Below are 16018 nucleotides of genomic sequence, written 5' to 3'. Positions count from 1 at the left end.
TACACATTCACACAGAATCTAGATTGTTCTTTTTTTTTTTTTTTGTACATCAGTCTGTAGTTTACCTTTCAAATACTCTCACATTCGGAGGGTGTTTGGAGATATAGGAAAGGTTGGATTTCACGGTTCCCAGAGAAAAACAAAAACATCTTTAAAGAATAGAAATTATTACCTTTGAACCCAAACTCATAGCACATTATTTTAAGGGGAAGGTTTTAAGTTGATGGAAATGCTTTAGGGATATTTCTTGCATAAGAGGGAAAGTCGTAAAATAACAAGAATGTGGAAAAACATTGGGTAGTCTTGTTCTCTTTAGAAGTGTGTATAACAGTATATACAGTACAATTTTTAAAAGCATAAGTTGTATGGTTCAAGATATGTTTCAGATTTTCAACATACTTAAAAACCTGATAAAGATGAATGATCTGTTGAAAGTTGAAAATATGTAAATATAAACAAAAGTAAGCATATGGAAAGACATATACTACATTCTTGGTATTTTTCCGTGGTAGAGGAGAAGGAGAGTAGGATTGGGAAGGAGAGATGAAGGAAGACTTCAACTCTTGCTTTCATCTTAGGGGTTTTTTTTCCCCCCAGTAAGTATGTATGGTGATGTTGCTTGTTTAATTAACTGTAGATTATTGAAATGTATTTTAAGAAAACATTAAAATACAAATTTATTTTTAGGGAGAAGTCGACTTCATGGTTAACATGTTTTTTCCTATTTTTACCCACTTTTCCTAGGGGTTGGTGCTGCAGTAGTTGATAACTACCTTTATGTAGTTGGTGGTCACTCAGGGTCTTCCTATCTGAATACCGTGCAGAAATATGACCCTATCTCAGATACGTGGCTGGATTCAGCTGGCATGATATACTGTCGCTGCAACTTCGGATTAACTGCACTTTGACGAGTGTGGACTGGTGGGAATCATGTGGTGATGAACCTTGTGCCGCATGAAAGGATGCCCCATTTTCTGAAATCCAAAAGCTACATTATTTCTTTTTACCTTGAAATGGCATGAAGACTCAAAGTTCTGTTGGGTACTTTGAATTGACAAGTAGCTTTGGTTGCTCTTGATTATACAGTGAATCAATAATCAAAAAAAAAAAAAAAGGAAAGATCTTGCCAATTTAATTGTGCCCTTTTTCCCCTAATACTGGCATAGAGTAGTTTTATGTTCATTAGTGTACATGTGGAGAAAATCTTGCTGCTTTAAAAAAAAACTAGCTCTCCTTCTTTCTTAATATATGCACCGTGATTTACTACGATGAGAGATGCTTAGATGTGGGAGTGTATTGAAAGGCTAGACAGAATGCTGATACTGTCTGTTGGATATAAATTCATATGCTTCACATTTTAAACAAATAAAGGGCTGCTTTTTTGAGGGGGGTACTTTTAAGGATTGTAAATTATATACCGTAGTGAGTCCCCTGGATATTCTTCCTATGAAATGGCTTTAGGGCTGGAGATGTAATAAGTTTGCAAAACAAATGCTTTTACTGTCATCATTTTTTGGAGGCTTATATTAAGAAGCCAGATATTTCCTGTTTATGCCTTTTTTATAGGGCAGGTTAATGCTGGATGAATTTAGTTACTTACCTGTGCTATGCTAAGCATGGATAAAAAGTTAAGCATATCAGTTTCAGTTTTATTTTTTTCATAGTACAGTGGCTTCCCAGTGTTGATGTAAATATTGACAAATGTTTAGTACCACCCTTAGTAATACTGATTTTTTCTACATATCCTTATAATAATTTTAGTTTTTTAAGACCCTTAGTTGCTTTTTCACAGTGTTCAGATATAAAAATGGTGCTAACTGTAGGATCTGTAACAAGGCTATAATAATGTTCTTTTGGATGTTCAGTATGAAATATGCATGACATGTTTTAATAGTATTTTTTTTTTCATTTTTACTGGCATGGTTTGTGCTTATTAAAAATGTTAGTGATTATGCTAATTTTAACATTCAAAAATCACCTAAATGGCCCATGTTATATTTTTCATGGTTCTTGAGTAGTGATTTTTAAAAAGATGCATTTTTTAATCTTCTTCTAGTGCTAGATATATGTCCTTTTTAAAGACAAATATATGCATTAAATATAAAGCACTAGGCAGTTATGCATTACTTTGTATACTTCTTAGATAATTGGATATTTTAAAGTTACTGAGGAAAACTGGAACTCAATGTTTACTTGAGTAATCATTCTAAATTTGGTTCTATTTTGACTAAAGAAACAAGCAAGACTGTTTGCTATAGCCAGTGACAGCTTATTTAAAATAAGTGGTCAGCTCATTTTGTTTTAGCATGTTTTAGAAAATATCTGTTAGTCTTGAATATATTACTTTGCATTTTATTAGGATATCGGTACTTATAATTTTTGGTACTGTAGTTGTTTAATTTTCTTTTCTTTGATTTTTTTTAAACCTGCTTATTATCTCTATAGTCTCTGCAAAACCAGTGTATATTTGTTTCCTAAGAAAAAATTCATACTGCATTCTTAAGTGCCATAATATTCCAAGCTGTTGTTAAGAAGCCATTTGTAATTATAAAACATAGGTTTGTTCATTTAGCATCTATGTTACTATGTATAGCCTGGCAATTTGCAGTTTTTCTTGTTCTTCCATAAACGGCCAGTGTAGATTTAAAATATAGTACAAAACTATGTAAAGTCATCTTTAATCATGTAAGTAGTATGCTTTATGAATATTTGCACAGATTATAAAACCTTGCAAGTGATTTTTAGTCTCTTCCTAATAAGAACTCAACAGGAGCTACTAATAACATTGACAGGCTGAGTATTTTCTATGTTGCTTGTTTGAATAACATAATGATATATAGCAATAACTTTTTAATTGATTTGAATAAACCTATTGAATAGAAACAAGGTGCACTATTGTGATTGGGCTAGACTTTATTTAAAGAAAAGCAATTTAATCACTTCTCGGCCTTTTGGCTAAGATCAAGTGTAGTATCTTATTAGTTTAAAGGAAAGGAATTTTAAAAAGATTTCATTACATACTTAATTTTAAGTCTTCAACTTGTTTTTTTTTTTTCGTTTATGTCAAATTGTTAAATGCATTAATTCTATTTTTAATCTTCTCTCCCCCGAAGATAAAGGAATTGGAAAGACTGTAAAAATCTATTTTAATTGTAAATAGATCTATACTATACATTTTAACAATGTTTTATTCATTTATCATTATCCCCACTATCAAATTGTTATAAAACATATAATCACTTGGTAAATTAGACCAAAGGCCTACATTGATCATTGTTTTGGAAAAATCTAAACTTTATCCTGCTAAAGACTAAATGTGAAACATCTTGGGCAATAGTAGGAACCATATACCAGCGAATAAATTACAAAAACCTGTAAAAAGAAATGAAACCCCAAACTTTAGAAATACTAACTTTGGGTTTACTAAACCTACGGTACTATTCATAACAGCCAGAGGTATTGTAACCTGACAACTGATAACTTTACAATAGACCTTCTCATACAGATTTGTGAGAAGTTTCATCATGAATATTTTCTGACAAATTGTGTATTTAAAGTCACGTGTTTCTTACGTTAAAAAACATCAAAATATTTGATTATAAATTCCTACCATTAAAGATACTAGAAATAATTTATATACTCAGGCAAAGGGGAGAAAGCTATTTAAGATTGTCCAGAAATATTTTGGAAAAAAGGTGACAGTGGAAATAGAAATTAATCTCATCACTTGGAAGATACTTGCCTTCCATAATTATGAAGACTTAATCTGTTAGGAATGTTTGGCTATTTAATGTTTGTTAAATATAGTAATAGAAGTTAGGTGATTTTTAATGTAGCCCAAAGGATGTTTATGTAAGTTCCATAGGTTATTGCTAACATTGTTTCAAATATGAATGAATATTAAACTATAGGAAGTGGTATTTAATGACAGGAAAATGGCATTAGGTTTTGAAAAATTATTTTGAGAGCTTGACAAATTATGGAGGGTCTACTTTGTATACATGATATTGTGCCAGATCCTGTCAGGGCTAGAAATATAAATAAGACACAAATCTTTTCATTCAAAGAGTAAAGTATGGTGAGGGAGCTCTGTACCCAAATAACTATTATGGTAAAGTTTGAATTTAATTCCTTGTAGCCAATATCATCAAAAGTGATTAGAGACCTAATTTATGTGTAGGCATTTGTGTCCTTTAGTGTCCAATTAGGTTTTACTGACATGAAAAAGAATCATAGTAAAAATATTTATAGAACTCCAAACTTCCTGGAATTGGTTAATATATTTTCTACTAGAAAAATAGAATTATAGAAACTTTAAAAAATTACATACTATGTTATCAAGCCTCTGGCTAACATTGAAGGAAATATATGTATATATAATGCTTTGTTTGTTTTCAGTTTTGGTGTTGGATTTCTGGTATTGTCACCTAAGTGCTCATTTTTCAGGAAAATCAGATTCTACAATAAATACACTGCTTAAAAGTTCAATAAACTTGTGATAACCTCTATAACCTCTGTAGTCTGAAAGCTAAGAAATTATAAGATGTCACATGTCAAGTTAACATCCAGTTCTACTTCTTAACCTTTTTTTTTTCTTTGTAAAACAGCACTTTAATTAGACATGATTTAATTAAATACATTTATTCTGTGGCTGGATACATATTGGATTTTCACTTACAGCATATTGATTCAGTGTTGATACATATTGGAAAAGAGTACAAGATATAGTAAGTTTTAAATACTATAGGTTTACAAGTTTTCTTATTGGTGTGAATATAGAGTCAATAAAAATCCAGTTTACATCTATGTAGAGAGAAAAATTGTTTTCCACATGTCTTTTATATTATGCATATTTAACTAAAGATAATTTATTGTTAATTTTGTCAAGTTATCCTGTGTAAGTCCCGTTTATTTTAAAATACTAAGCAAAAAGTTCCAAGTTTGCCTTAAAATACAAGTGAAATTAAAGAACTGGATGATAATGCCTCTATTTTTGCCTTATGAATTGTGCTGTATCATAAACCAGAGATGGTTTTGATTTTAACAGGATTCTGAAATTTTGTAGATGTAGAGTACTAATATTTGTACTCTCTTGCAAAGAATGTGATCTAGTGGATTATGTTAATGTTTAAGTGTTTTGTAAATGTATTTTACCTCTGAATATGTATCTTTTTAGCATCAGGGTTTTATTTTTGTTTACATGGTAAAGTGGCATTTAACTTGTTGAAGGTTGTATTCTTTTGTCTTTTATTTTAAACGTTCTTTGTGTGTACTATTATGGTGATGCTCTGTAATGACTATGGTTAAATTTCATTTAATGTGAAATGTTTAAAATAAATTTGAGAAACATGCCTTTGTATGTTTCAAATGTTATGAACTGACCAAGCTAACTTTGTCATTTTCAACTCTTAGATCCTTTTTGGTAGATAGGTAGTGGTCACAAATACTGAAGTAGGTACGGGAAAGCCAGTCTTTTACATCCTCATTACCAGGTTATAATGAAACGTGTTAGGCTAAACTCTGACACGTGTTCAGACACTCATTAAAGAAACTTTCTTCGCAAAGCCAGCACAAAGGACTTCAGTTGGTAAGTTCAGTGCAGTCCCAGCTTTCTGTCCTTTTAGATTCTTTAACTTGCCTTATAAGAGGGTTTACTTGGGGCAGACAAGGCAGCATTCCAGAGGATTCTCTTATGTTTCTGCCCAGTATCAGACAACCAGTAGTCCTAAAGGAAAGGGTGTAAACAAGGGATTAATCCCCAGGTGCCATCTTTGTGGAAGTTGTGAACTATAGGTCAGCATGGATTCAGATAACCTGCCCATGCAAGGATTGGAAATAAATTTAGACAATCCGTATATCTTGAAATTCTAATTTCACCAATAAGAGCAGCTTTTTGATTCTATGTTAGTCTGTGAGCCACTGTTCCCCAATAATGTCCCTAATATTTAATATACTGAGCAAAACATTGGATGCTGATCAAATTATGGATAACAGAATCTGCCTATGGATAACATGAATCTGCCTTGAGTATGGGTTTCCTGATCATAATACCAGTTAACCATCCCTCAACTGCATTTTTTTTTAAAGATTTTATTTATTTATTTGTCAGAGAGAGAGAGAGAGAGTGAGCACAGGCAGACAGAGTGGCAGAGGGAGAAGCAGGCTCCCTGCAGAGCAAGGAGCCCGATGCGGGACTCGATCCGAGGACGCTGGGATCATGACCTGAGCCGAAGGCAGCCGCTCAACCAACTGAGCCAGGCAGGCGTCCCCCTCAACTGCATTTTTAACAGGGCAACTCCTAGAGTTTAAGTAGAAATTTAATAGATACATGCTGAAGTATATTATAGATGGCAAAGTAGGCAAATATCCATTTTAAGAGTACTGGTTAAAATACTGAAGTTAAGATTTCTCGCCTGAGTGGATGCGTTTGAAGTTCTGCTTGTGATTTCTAAGACATGGATGGATAGCTCTCATGTTACCCAGAAATTGTTGTAAAATCTCAGCAGAAAGTTGTTAAGTTCTTAACATGTGTAAGATGTGGTGCAAGGTGCAAAGGAGTAGAAAGCCATATTCTGCAATTTGCTTGAGGAACAAAAAAATACACCTAATTTTTCCCCCCACCATGAGAGAGAATAAGAGGAGTGCTGTCCTGGCAGAGCTGTAACCGTGCCTCTTGTGTTCTTTCATAAAATTAGTTGATGGTTCTCTTGTCTGGGGCCAGTGCAATAATGAGGGTGAAAGTTGTTTTTTTTTTTTTTTAAGACTTTATTTGACAGACAGAGATCACAGGTAGGCAGAGAGGCAGACAGAGAGAGAGGAGGAGGAAGGCTCCCCGCTGAGCAGAGAGATCCTGGGATCATGACCTGGGCCTAAGGCAGAGGCTTTAACCCACTGAGCCACCCAGGTGCCCGGAGGGTGAAAGTTTTAACTAATTTGGAAAACAGTGTGATTACTGGATTGTACAATAGACTCATAGTGGAAAGCAAAAAGCTATTCCAATGAGTCTAAACTTAAGGCTAGGCATAAAATTCAGTTCTGTGATAAGATAGTATCAGAATAACTCAAGTGGGTTTTGATATGTTTTCCAGGCTTTTTTCCCCTTCATTTTTAATAGTAACGTACCCGTGTACCTATCACCCAACTTCAAAAATTAACCTTTTTGCAATTAGTTTTGCTAATCCTTCATCTATTCATCCTTTTTTTTTCTGGAATATTTTTAGAGAGACCCCCAGACATGCAAAATAGTATGACTGGTAAATAATTGAGACTATATCTCTAAATGATAATGACACTTAAATTTTTCATTCTATAAGGCACATTGATAATAATCTCACTTAAAAATTCTAATACTTCTATATTACTTAGTACACAATCTATATCCAAATGTCTCTGACTGTCCTAACTTTTTGTCATTATTGTTAGTTGGTTGAGGCAGGATCTACATAAAGTTTTACCTTGCATTTGACTGTTAGGTTTCTGAGTCCATTTCAGTCTCCACCAATCACTGCATTCCTCTCCTTTTTCATGTCATTTACTTATGAACAAATGAGAACATTTGTCTGGTAGATTGTCCCATGTTCTAGATTTGGCTACTTGGTTTTTCTGGTATTGTTTAGCTTATTGTCCTATTCTTCAAATTTTCTGATAATTGGCTGTAGAGTCTTGATTAAATCGGCCCTTTTTTTCTTTTTCTTTCCTTTTTTTTTCTTCTTTTTTTGGCAAGTGTATTGGATGCTGTGTATTCTTTCTATTGCATTGAATCTGGGGTACATTATGTCCGGTTCCCCACTTTTAATGATGCTAGCATTAATCATGGTTTGCATTTAGATCTTGTCAACCTGATCGCTGCATTATTCCTATTAAACTCTCATTTGAAGATTTTAGTAGCCATTACTGACTACTGCTGGATCCATTATTATATTGAGTTGCAAAATAGTGACTTTTTAAAAAGATTTATTTATTTGTTTTAGAGAGAGAGAGAAAGAATCTCAAGCCAACTCCACACTGAGTGTGGAGTGTGCGGGGTTTGATCCCAGGACCTTGAGATGGTGACCTGAGCCGAAACCAAGAGTCAGACACTCAACCAAATGAGCCACCCAGGTGCCCCAAAGCAGTGATTTTTCTAACTGCTGTTTTGTTTTTTTTTTCCTGCAGTAGCTGGAATTCTATAAAGAAAAACATTTCCTTATCACTTATTTGGTTACCCTGAAATAAGGTCTATACAGGAAAAGCTGGGGAAGATGTTTGGTTCTTTTTCTTCATCTTTGGAGTAATGAATTGATGCCCTAAAAACCTCTAAAGGTGATCAAGTATCATGAAGTCATGATTTTTTATGTATTTGTTTCAATATGTGTGTTTCCATTAATAGCCCCCATCTTAGGCTGGTGAGTACCTCCATTAAGTTCCATTGAAAATTAACTCGCTTTTTAAAAATTTTACTAAAATTATTTCGAGGGCGCACCTGGGTGACTCAGCTGGTTAAGCAGCTAACCTTCAGTTAGGTCATGATCCTAAGGTCCTGGGATCGAGTCCCACATTGGGCTACCTGCAGTGGGGAGTCTGCTTCTCCCTCTCCCTCTGCCACTCCCCTGCTTGTGCTCTCATACTCTCTAAGAAAATCTTCAAAAAAAAAAAATAAATTTTGACATGATTCAAAATAATGTCAAACTTACAGAGAAGTTGTAAGAATGATAGAACTCTGAAATACCTTTTCCAAAGTTCACCAATTTTTTTTTAACATTTTGCCACCTTTGTTTCATCATTTTTTTAAGGGTTAACCCTTTTTTAAATTTTTATTTATTTTAAAACTATTCTGGTTCATTTTTATTTATTTGGGTTTTTTTTAATATTTTATTTATTTGAGAGAGAGAGAGAGATAATGAGAGGGGAGAGATCAGAGGGAGAAGCAGACTCCCCGCTGAGCAGGGAGCCCGATGTGGGACTTGATCTCAGGACTCCAGGATCATGACCTGAGCCAAAGGCAGTTGCTTAACCAACTGAGTCACCCAGGTGCCCCTAACCCTTTTTAAAAATGATTACTTTTTTTTTTAATCAGAGAGAGAGTGAGCACAAGCAGGAGGAGCAGCAGGCAGAGGGAGAAGCAGTCTCCCGGCTCAGCAGGGAGCCTGATGCGGGACTCCAGTCCAGGACCTTAAGATCATGACCTGAACCAAAGGTAGCTGCTTAAACCGGCTGAGCCACCCAGGCATCCCTTTCTCTTATTTTTTTTTAACCATTCAAAAGTAGTTTCCATACACTATGTCCTTTTATCCCTTAATACTTAAGCACATGTATGCTAAAAATAAGGATATTCATTCTCTTATGTAACCACAGTTCAGATACCAAATTCAAACATTGCTGTGTTTTGGCTTTCACATTTTCTTCCTCAGATCTAGAATTACCCATTCCTGCAAGGGTCCCGGCACTTTTTTGCTGGGAAGTGGTATTGACAGATCCCAGTGTTTTGCTAGTGGTGCTTTGTGCTACTCAGTAGTTACTGCTTATAGGCTATTCAATAGGTAGAGTCAGGAAACGCTTCCTTTTTTATTTTATTTATTTTTTTTTAAAGATTTTATTTATTTATTTGACAGAGAGAGATCACAAGCAGGCAGAGAGGCAGGCAGAGAGAGAGGAGGAAGCAGGCTCCCTGCCGAGCAGAGAGCCCGACTCGGGGCTCGATCCCAGGACCCTGAGATCATGACCTGAGCCGAAGGCAGCGGCTTAACCCACTGAGCCACCCAGGCGCCCCTCCTTTTTTATTTTAAAGGAAAAGGGATTCTACTTAAATTCTTGGATTTTAATGGTTTTTTCTTAGCCTGAAAATCTTGGTTTCTATCAACATTAGCATAATTACATGTTTGACTTATCTTAAACATACTTAATAGCTTCAAAATAACAAGGAAAGTATAGATAGGACCAATGAATGTAATTAAGAGTTCTTGTGGTTCTCTTTTGTCCTTAGAATATATTTCACAAGGATAAATATTAAAAGCACCGCTTTTAGGGTTGCCTGGCTGGCTCAGTCAGTAGGGCATGTGACTCTCCATCTCAGAGTCATGAGTTCAAGTCCCATGTGGGCCTGGAGTTTACTTACAAAAAGGAAAACAGTGTTTTTAGAGTCAAATAAAGTAGTATTTTTATTTGATTAAAGCATGATTAATGTAAATTTAGCTTACTTTAATTAATGTTTGAATAATTAGGGATAGCTTTTTTGATGAAATTTTATTTTCTAATTATATAAAAATGTACTCGACTCTGAAGTTGAACTATAGGAGATGATGCATTCACAGAATTTTGTATGCATTTCCATCTCTTCCACTCTGTTCATTTGTATTCCTCTATAGGTAATCATTTTTATTAGATGTTGGTTTCATTGAAAATATAAGTCCCCCCCCCCCCCCCCGCTTTCTCCATTTCCTTACAAAAAAGATAGCATGGGGGCCTGGATGGCTCAGTCAGTTGAGTAGCCACTCTTGGTTTTCGCTCCGGTCATGGTCTCAGGGTCCTGGGATCAATTCCCTCCCCGCACCCCCCCCCCCCCCGGTCAAGTTCAGCAGGAGTCTGCTTCAGGATTCATTCTCTCCTTCTACCCCTTCTCCCACTTGCATGCACTCTCTTTCAAATAAGTCTTTAAAAAACAACAACAACCATATTTTCACACACACCCCTTTTCGCTTAATATATTCGAGAGATTATTCCATACCAGTGTGTGGAGATAATTCCCAATCTTTTTTTGTAATTGAATAGTACCTTACTGTGTGGCTATACCACAAATTTTTAAAGTAGTCTCCTGCTGATGGGCATTTGGGTTGTTTCCCCGACTTTTGTACTTAAAAGTAATGTCACAATGAAAACAGCCTTGTGCAACCTTGTGCATTTGCCATTTTGTATTTTGGAAATAGACTTTTAGAAATGAAATCACTGGGCCAAAGGATAGATGATATATAATTTTGTGGGATCTCACCTGCTTTTGTTAGTTCAGGCTGCTATAACAACAGGCTGCTATAGACTGTGTGACTTACAAGTAGCAGAACTTTATTTCTCACAGATCTGGATGTTAGAAGTCAAGACCAGGTCCAGCATGGTTGGGTTCTGCTGAGACCCTCTTCAGGGTTATAGTCTCCCCACTTCTCATTGTATCCTCAAATGGCAGAGTAGAGAGGGAAAGCAAGCTCTCTCATGACTCTTGTTAAAGACACTAATGCCATTCATGAGGGCTCCATTTTCATGACTTCATCTAATCCTAATTACCTCCCAAAGCCCCACCTTATAACAACATCGTAAGGAGGCAGGGTAGGGTTTCAGTATATGAATGCTGGGGAGACACAAATATTCAGCCCATAACATTTTTCAGTTCTCCCAAGATTGAATTTTGTGTTACCATGAAAAATAGACAAGAGTATCTCATAGGCTGTTTTTATTAATTTACCTACTCAGGGCCTTATTAGAAGGTAACACTTGACCTCAAGTTCTTTTTGATTCAAATTATGTATATTATTAAAATCCAATGGAAGAAAGGAAGCTTATTTTTCATATATGTGAAAATCTTTACTGAGAAAACCCTTACTGAGTAAGGTAGGGTCTAAATAAGGATCTACTGGGGCTCCTGGGTGGCTCAATCGTTAAGCATCTGCCTTTGGCTCAGGTCATGATCTTAGAACCCTGGGATTGGGCTCCCTGTTCTGTGGGAAGCCTGCTTCTCCCTCTTCCACTCCCCTGCTTCTGTTCCCTCTCTCACTGTCTCTCTGTGTCAAATAAATAAAATCTGAAAAAATACATATTATAAATAAATAAATAAGGATGGACCAATCACTTCTGTCATCCTGATCAGGAAGAAAGTCTTTTATTTATTTATTTTATTTTTATTTTATTTATTTATGTTTTAAAATATTTTTATTTATTTATTTGACAGATCACAAGTAGGCAGAGAGGCAAGCAGAGAGAGAGAGGAGGAAGCAGGCTCCCCACTGAGCAGAGAGCCTGATGCAGGGCTCCATCCCAGGACCCTGGGATCATGACCTGAGCTGAAGGCAGAGGCTTTAACCCACTGAGCCACCCAGGTGCCCCAGGAAGAAAGTCTTTTTTTTTTTTTTTTTTTTAAAGATTTTATTTATTTGACAGAGAGAGAGAGATCACAAGTAGGTAGAAAGGCAGGAAGAGAGAGAGAGGGAGAAGCAGGCTTCCCGCCGAGCAGAGAGCCCAATGCAGGCTCGATCCCAGAACCCTGAGATCATGACCTGAGCTGAAGGCAGAGGCTTAACCCACTGAGCCACCCAGGTGCCCCGGAAGAAAGTCTTTTAAAGGATCTTCTTGTGTGTGTCCTGAGGAGAGTTGATAGTTTGATATTCGTATGCTGCCTCCTGCTGTGCCAAGGAGGTCACTTAGAGTTTAAATAGGCAGGGGTCCTAGAATTTAAGAGAGTAGTTGGTTCCCAAGGAATAGAGAACTATGTCTCAACAAGTTTTAGAGCCAAATGTTAAATAAACTATTGGACAGTATCTGGTAGATGAATGATTTTGAGCAGGAACAAGATGTCATATTTCATTATTATTGAGTATCTAGGAAAATTCAAGCTACTTACTTCACTTCCCTCTAGTACTTTTACTTTCTCCTCCAATATTTATACTTTTCCTTTGTTTTTGCATTTCAGACTAATTAATGAATTTAATATTGTTTTAATATTACAAATTGTTCTGTGAACTAAATTGCCACAACTTAGTTCATTTTCTGCAGTAGCACTACTTAGCTACTAATTTCGTTTCTTAATACAATATTGAAAGAGGAAAAAAAATACTGGTAGGTAACACTTTCATGATGCTTACTATCTGCTAGGCACTAAGTTCTATACATGTTCATTAAATCCTCACCTCAACCTTATGAGATATATTCTATTATCATCTCCATCTTACAGTTAGGAAACTGGGGGCCAGAGGAGTCAAATAATAGGCCCAAGGTCACACAACCAGAGTCCCAAGTTTGTTTGTTTTAAATTAACATACAATATATTACTTGTTTCAGGGATACAAGTCTGTGATTCATCAGTCTTACACAATTCACAGCACTCCCCATAGCACATACCTTCCCCAATGTCCATCCCCCAGCCACCCAATCCCTCCCAACCCCCTCCCCTCCAGCAATCCTCAGTTTGTTTCCTGAGATTAAGAGCCTCTTACGGTTTGTCTCCCTCTCTGGTTTCATCTTGTTTCATTTTTCCCTCCCTTCCCCTGTAATCCTCTTTCTTGTTTTTCAAATTCTTCTTATCAGTGGGATCATATGATAATTGTCTTTCTCTGATTGCCAGAGTCCAAGTTTGAACTCAGGCAATCAGGCTCAGGGTCTAGGTGTTTAGCAGCCATACTCTTGCCTCTCCTTGACAGCATGAAAAATTAATAGTTGAAAACTGATGATAATGGAGATAATCTAGTGGTAATGTGATCATATGTGATTCACTGGAAAGTTTGCAATTACATGATATTTTTCTTGGGTGAAAAATGTCAATTCTGAATCAGGTCTTCTGGCATTTCTGTAAGTTCTTTAGGAACAAGAATTTCTAACTCTTCAAAAGAAGAGGTCAAGAAAGTGGAAAGGAGTCCAGAAACTATGAGGGTTGAGATGAAAAAGCCCAGGAGTCAATTTACAAATATTACTTGAGCTGGGGTGTTGGCAGAGAGCATAAAGGATCTCATCAATGATGTCACCACTCTATGTTATCCCCAAGCTATGAATACATACAGTGACACAGGACACAAGGAAAAGGAACCTGGATTTGGTTCACCCAAATTATAAAGTGGGTTAATACTTAAAGGCCAGGGACGCCTGGGTGGCTCAGTGGGTTAAGCCTCTGCCTTCAGCTCAGGTCATGATCTCAGAGTCCTGAATCAAGTCCCACATCCGGCTCTCTGTTCAGCGGGGAGCCTGCTTCCCCTTCTCTCTCTGCCTGCCTCTCTACCTACTCATAATCTCTCTCTATGTGTCAAATAAATAAATAAAATCTTAAAAAAAAAAAATACTTTAAGGCCAAAAAATTTCAGGCATGGTTCTTTCCTACCCCCTTCCATATTCCGTACTGGGGAGCTTCTGCCACCTAGTGTTCATGTAGAAAACTGCAAGAGCTGGGAACTCCCCTTTCCTGTCCCACCGCGCAGGTCCAGTTCACAGCTCATTCACCAAGTATTGAAAGGGGATCCTGTCCAATGATCCTCTCACTTTCCCCTCAAGTGTCTTCCCTTCTGTCAGAAATAGAAAATATTTGACATTATTAATCCTTGTGGAATACTTTAGCTACAATAAATTCCTTTTTTAAATTTGAAGGTGTTTAAAATCCGTTTTATATTTATTTTAGGATTTATAACCTTCTAATAGAAATTAAAGGTGGTTAATATTTGGGGTAGAGGTAGAGGAAATAAGACCTTACAACTACCCTAGAGAGCACAAGTTAGGCAATCTGCAGTCTCTTTTTTCTAGAAACCTCCTCCAGGGATGCTAGACAGGTCTAGCATCTGTGAAAGGTCCATTTCAACAAAGACCTCACAGCAGTTGTCTGTGAAGCTGCTCCTCCTCTGTTCCCTCAAAACCTGAGGTGCTGACCCTGCCATAGGACTTCCTTCTATATAGTCATCATTGATGGACTCATCTTTCCCCTTTTCAAGACATGTGCCCACCTCCAGTGCATAAATAATACCTAATTCAACTAGCAAATAGTAGTATGTATCAAATAAGTGCTGCAGAATATGTCTGCTCTTAATTGGTTCTACCTTGTAGCCCCCCAAATCAAGCTTAGCCTGTTCGGGTAAAGATTTCTCTAGCTGGCCAGTTATTTCCTTCAAGGCCTAACCTGGTCTCTCCTTGATCTGAGCACAGTTCAGCTTTTCTCTGTTTCCTGTTGCTTGCTTTCCTCTTCTTTTTTCTAACCTGAAATGCCCATATGTTGGATGTGCAGAACTATTTATTATGCCTGCTTTTCACAGACTCCCTCAGTAAGTTTTTTTTCTACTCTACCCTTAGAGCAAGCCAAATATGCTCAGTCTATTTTAATCTTTCTTTGTTATACTCTGTTAGGTTAACAGAGAAACAGAAAATCTATTTGGTTGTATCTGCTGTGGGACAATTTTTGTCATCAGGGCCTTGCTTCCCAGCTCTGGCACCTGGGATGCTAGTTTTGAGGTAGAGGAATGTAAAGGAATGAATCTTTCATAAAGTAAGTTCTTGAAGGTTTGAGAAGATAAAGGCTTTTGAAGACAAGTGTCCAGGTAGAAAGAAATGTCTGAACAGATGGCCACAGCAGTTTTCTTCAGTCTCACTTTCCTCTTGAAGTTTCTCCACGTTGATAGCTTGTATCAACACGATGCTGCCCCCCCCCCCCCCCCGGAATATACAGTTCTTCAAAGCCCTAAGTCATTGGCTCTTGTTCTCTTCAGTACTTTGAAGCCATGCTGGACTTTTCAAAAAGGCTGTCTAGTATGAACTAATGATTATCACTGCATGGAGAAATCATGGTTGATCATTTTTTTATACTTTTTGGAATTTATTCTTTTTTATTTATTTATTATTTTTATAATCATATTAAAAATGGGACTTCACTAAATTCAAAGGGAAAACAAGTAATGAAACTATAAATAAGCACATAAACAGATGGCTAATTCTACCATGGCTAACTTGTCTACACAGCTCTTTTGCTCTCCAAGCTGCTATTCCATCCACATCATTTTTGAGGGTCCTGTGGGGGCAGATAAGTTTTCCATCTTCAGATGATATTCTTTTTTATTTTTTAAAGATTTTGTCAGAGAGAGAGCTCGAAGATGAGGGAATGAACACAAGCAGAGGGAGCAGAAGGCAGAGGGAGAAACAGGCTCCCCGCTGAGCAAGGAGGTGGGACTCAATCCCAGAACCTTGGGATCATGACCTGAGCTGAAGGCAGATGCTTAACCAACTGAGCCACCCAGACACCCCCAAATGATATTCCTCTTGATACCTTCCAGAAGACCCCACTGAGAAAACAATAGATGTACTGTGGAACTGA

General features: G+C 36.7%; 1 protein-coding gene and 1 pseudogene across 3 annotated transcripts in view; both read left to right on the top strand.

The window, feature by feature from the left end:
- Nucleotides 1-5381, top strand: part of KLHL28 (kelch like family member 28) — a 39865-nt gene extending 34484 nt beyond the window's left edge. For all 3 annotated transcript variants that reach the window (XM_047735649.1, XM_047735650.1, XM_047735648.1), the window contains exon 5: nt 745-5381. In XM_047735649.1, coding sequence (XP_047591605.1) covers nt 745-908 — 164 coding nt within the window. In that variant the 3' untranslated portion in view covers nt 909-5381. The remainder of the gene's footprint in view (nt 1-744) is intronic.
- LOC125105693 (uncharacterized) lies at nt 2936-3026 on the top strand (annotated as a pseudogene).
- Nucleotides 5382-16018: the final 10637 nt, after the last annotated feature.

The sequence above is a fragment of the Lutra lutra genome, chromosome 7 (genome assembly GCF_902655055.1).
Source record: "Lutra lutra chromosome 7, mLutLut1.2, whole genome shotgun sequence".
Lineage (NCBI taxonomy): Eukaryota > Metazoa > Chordata > Mammalia > Carnivora > Mustelidae > Lutra > Lutra lutra.
The sequence above is the reverse complement of the archived record's forward strand: the minus strand, read 5'-3'. Positions and strand labels throughout refer to the sequence as shown.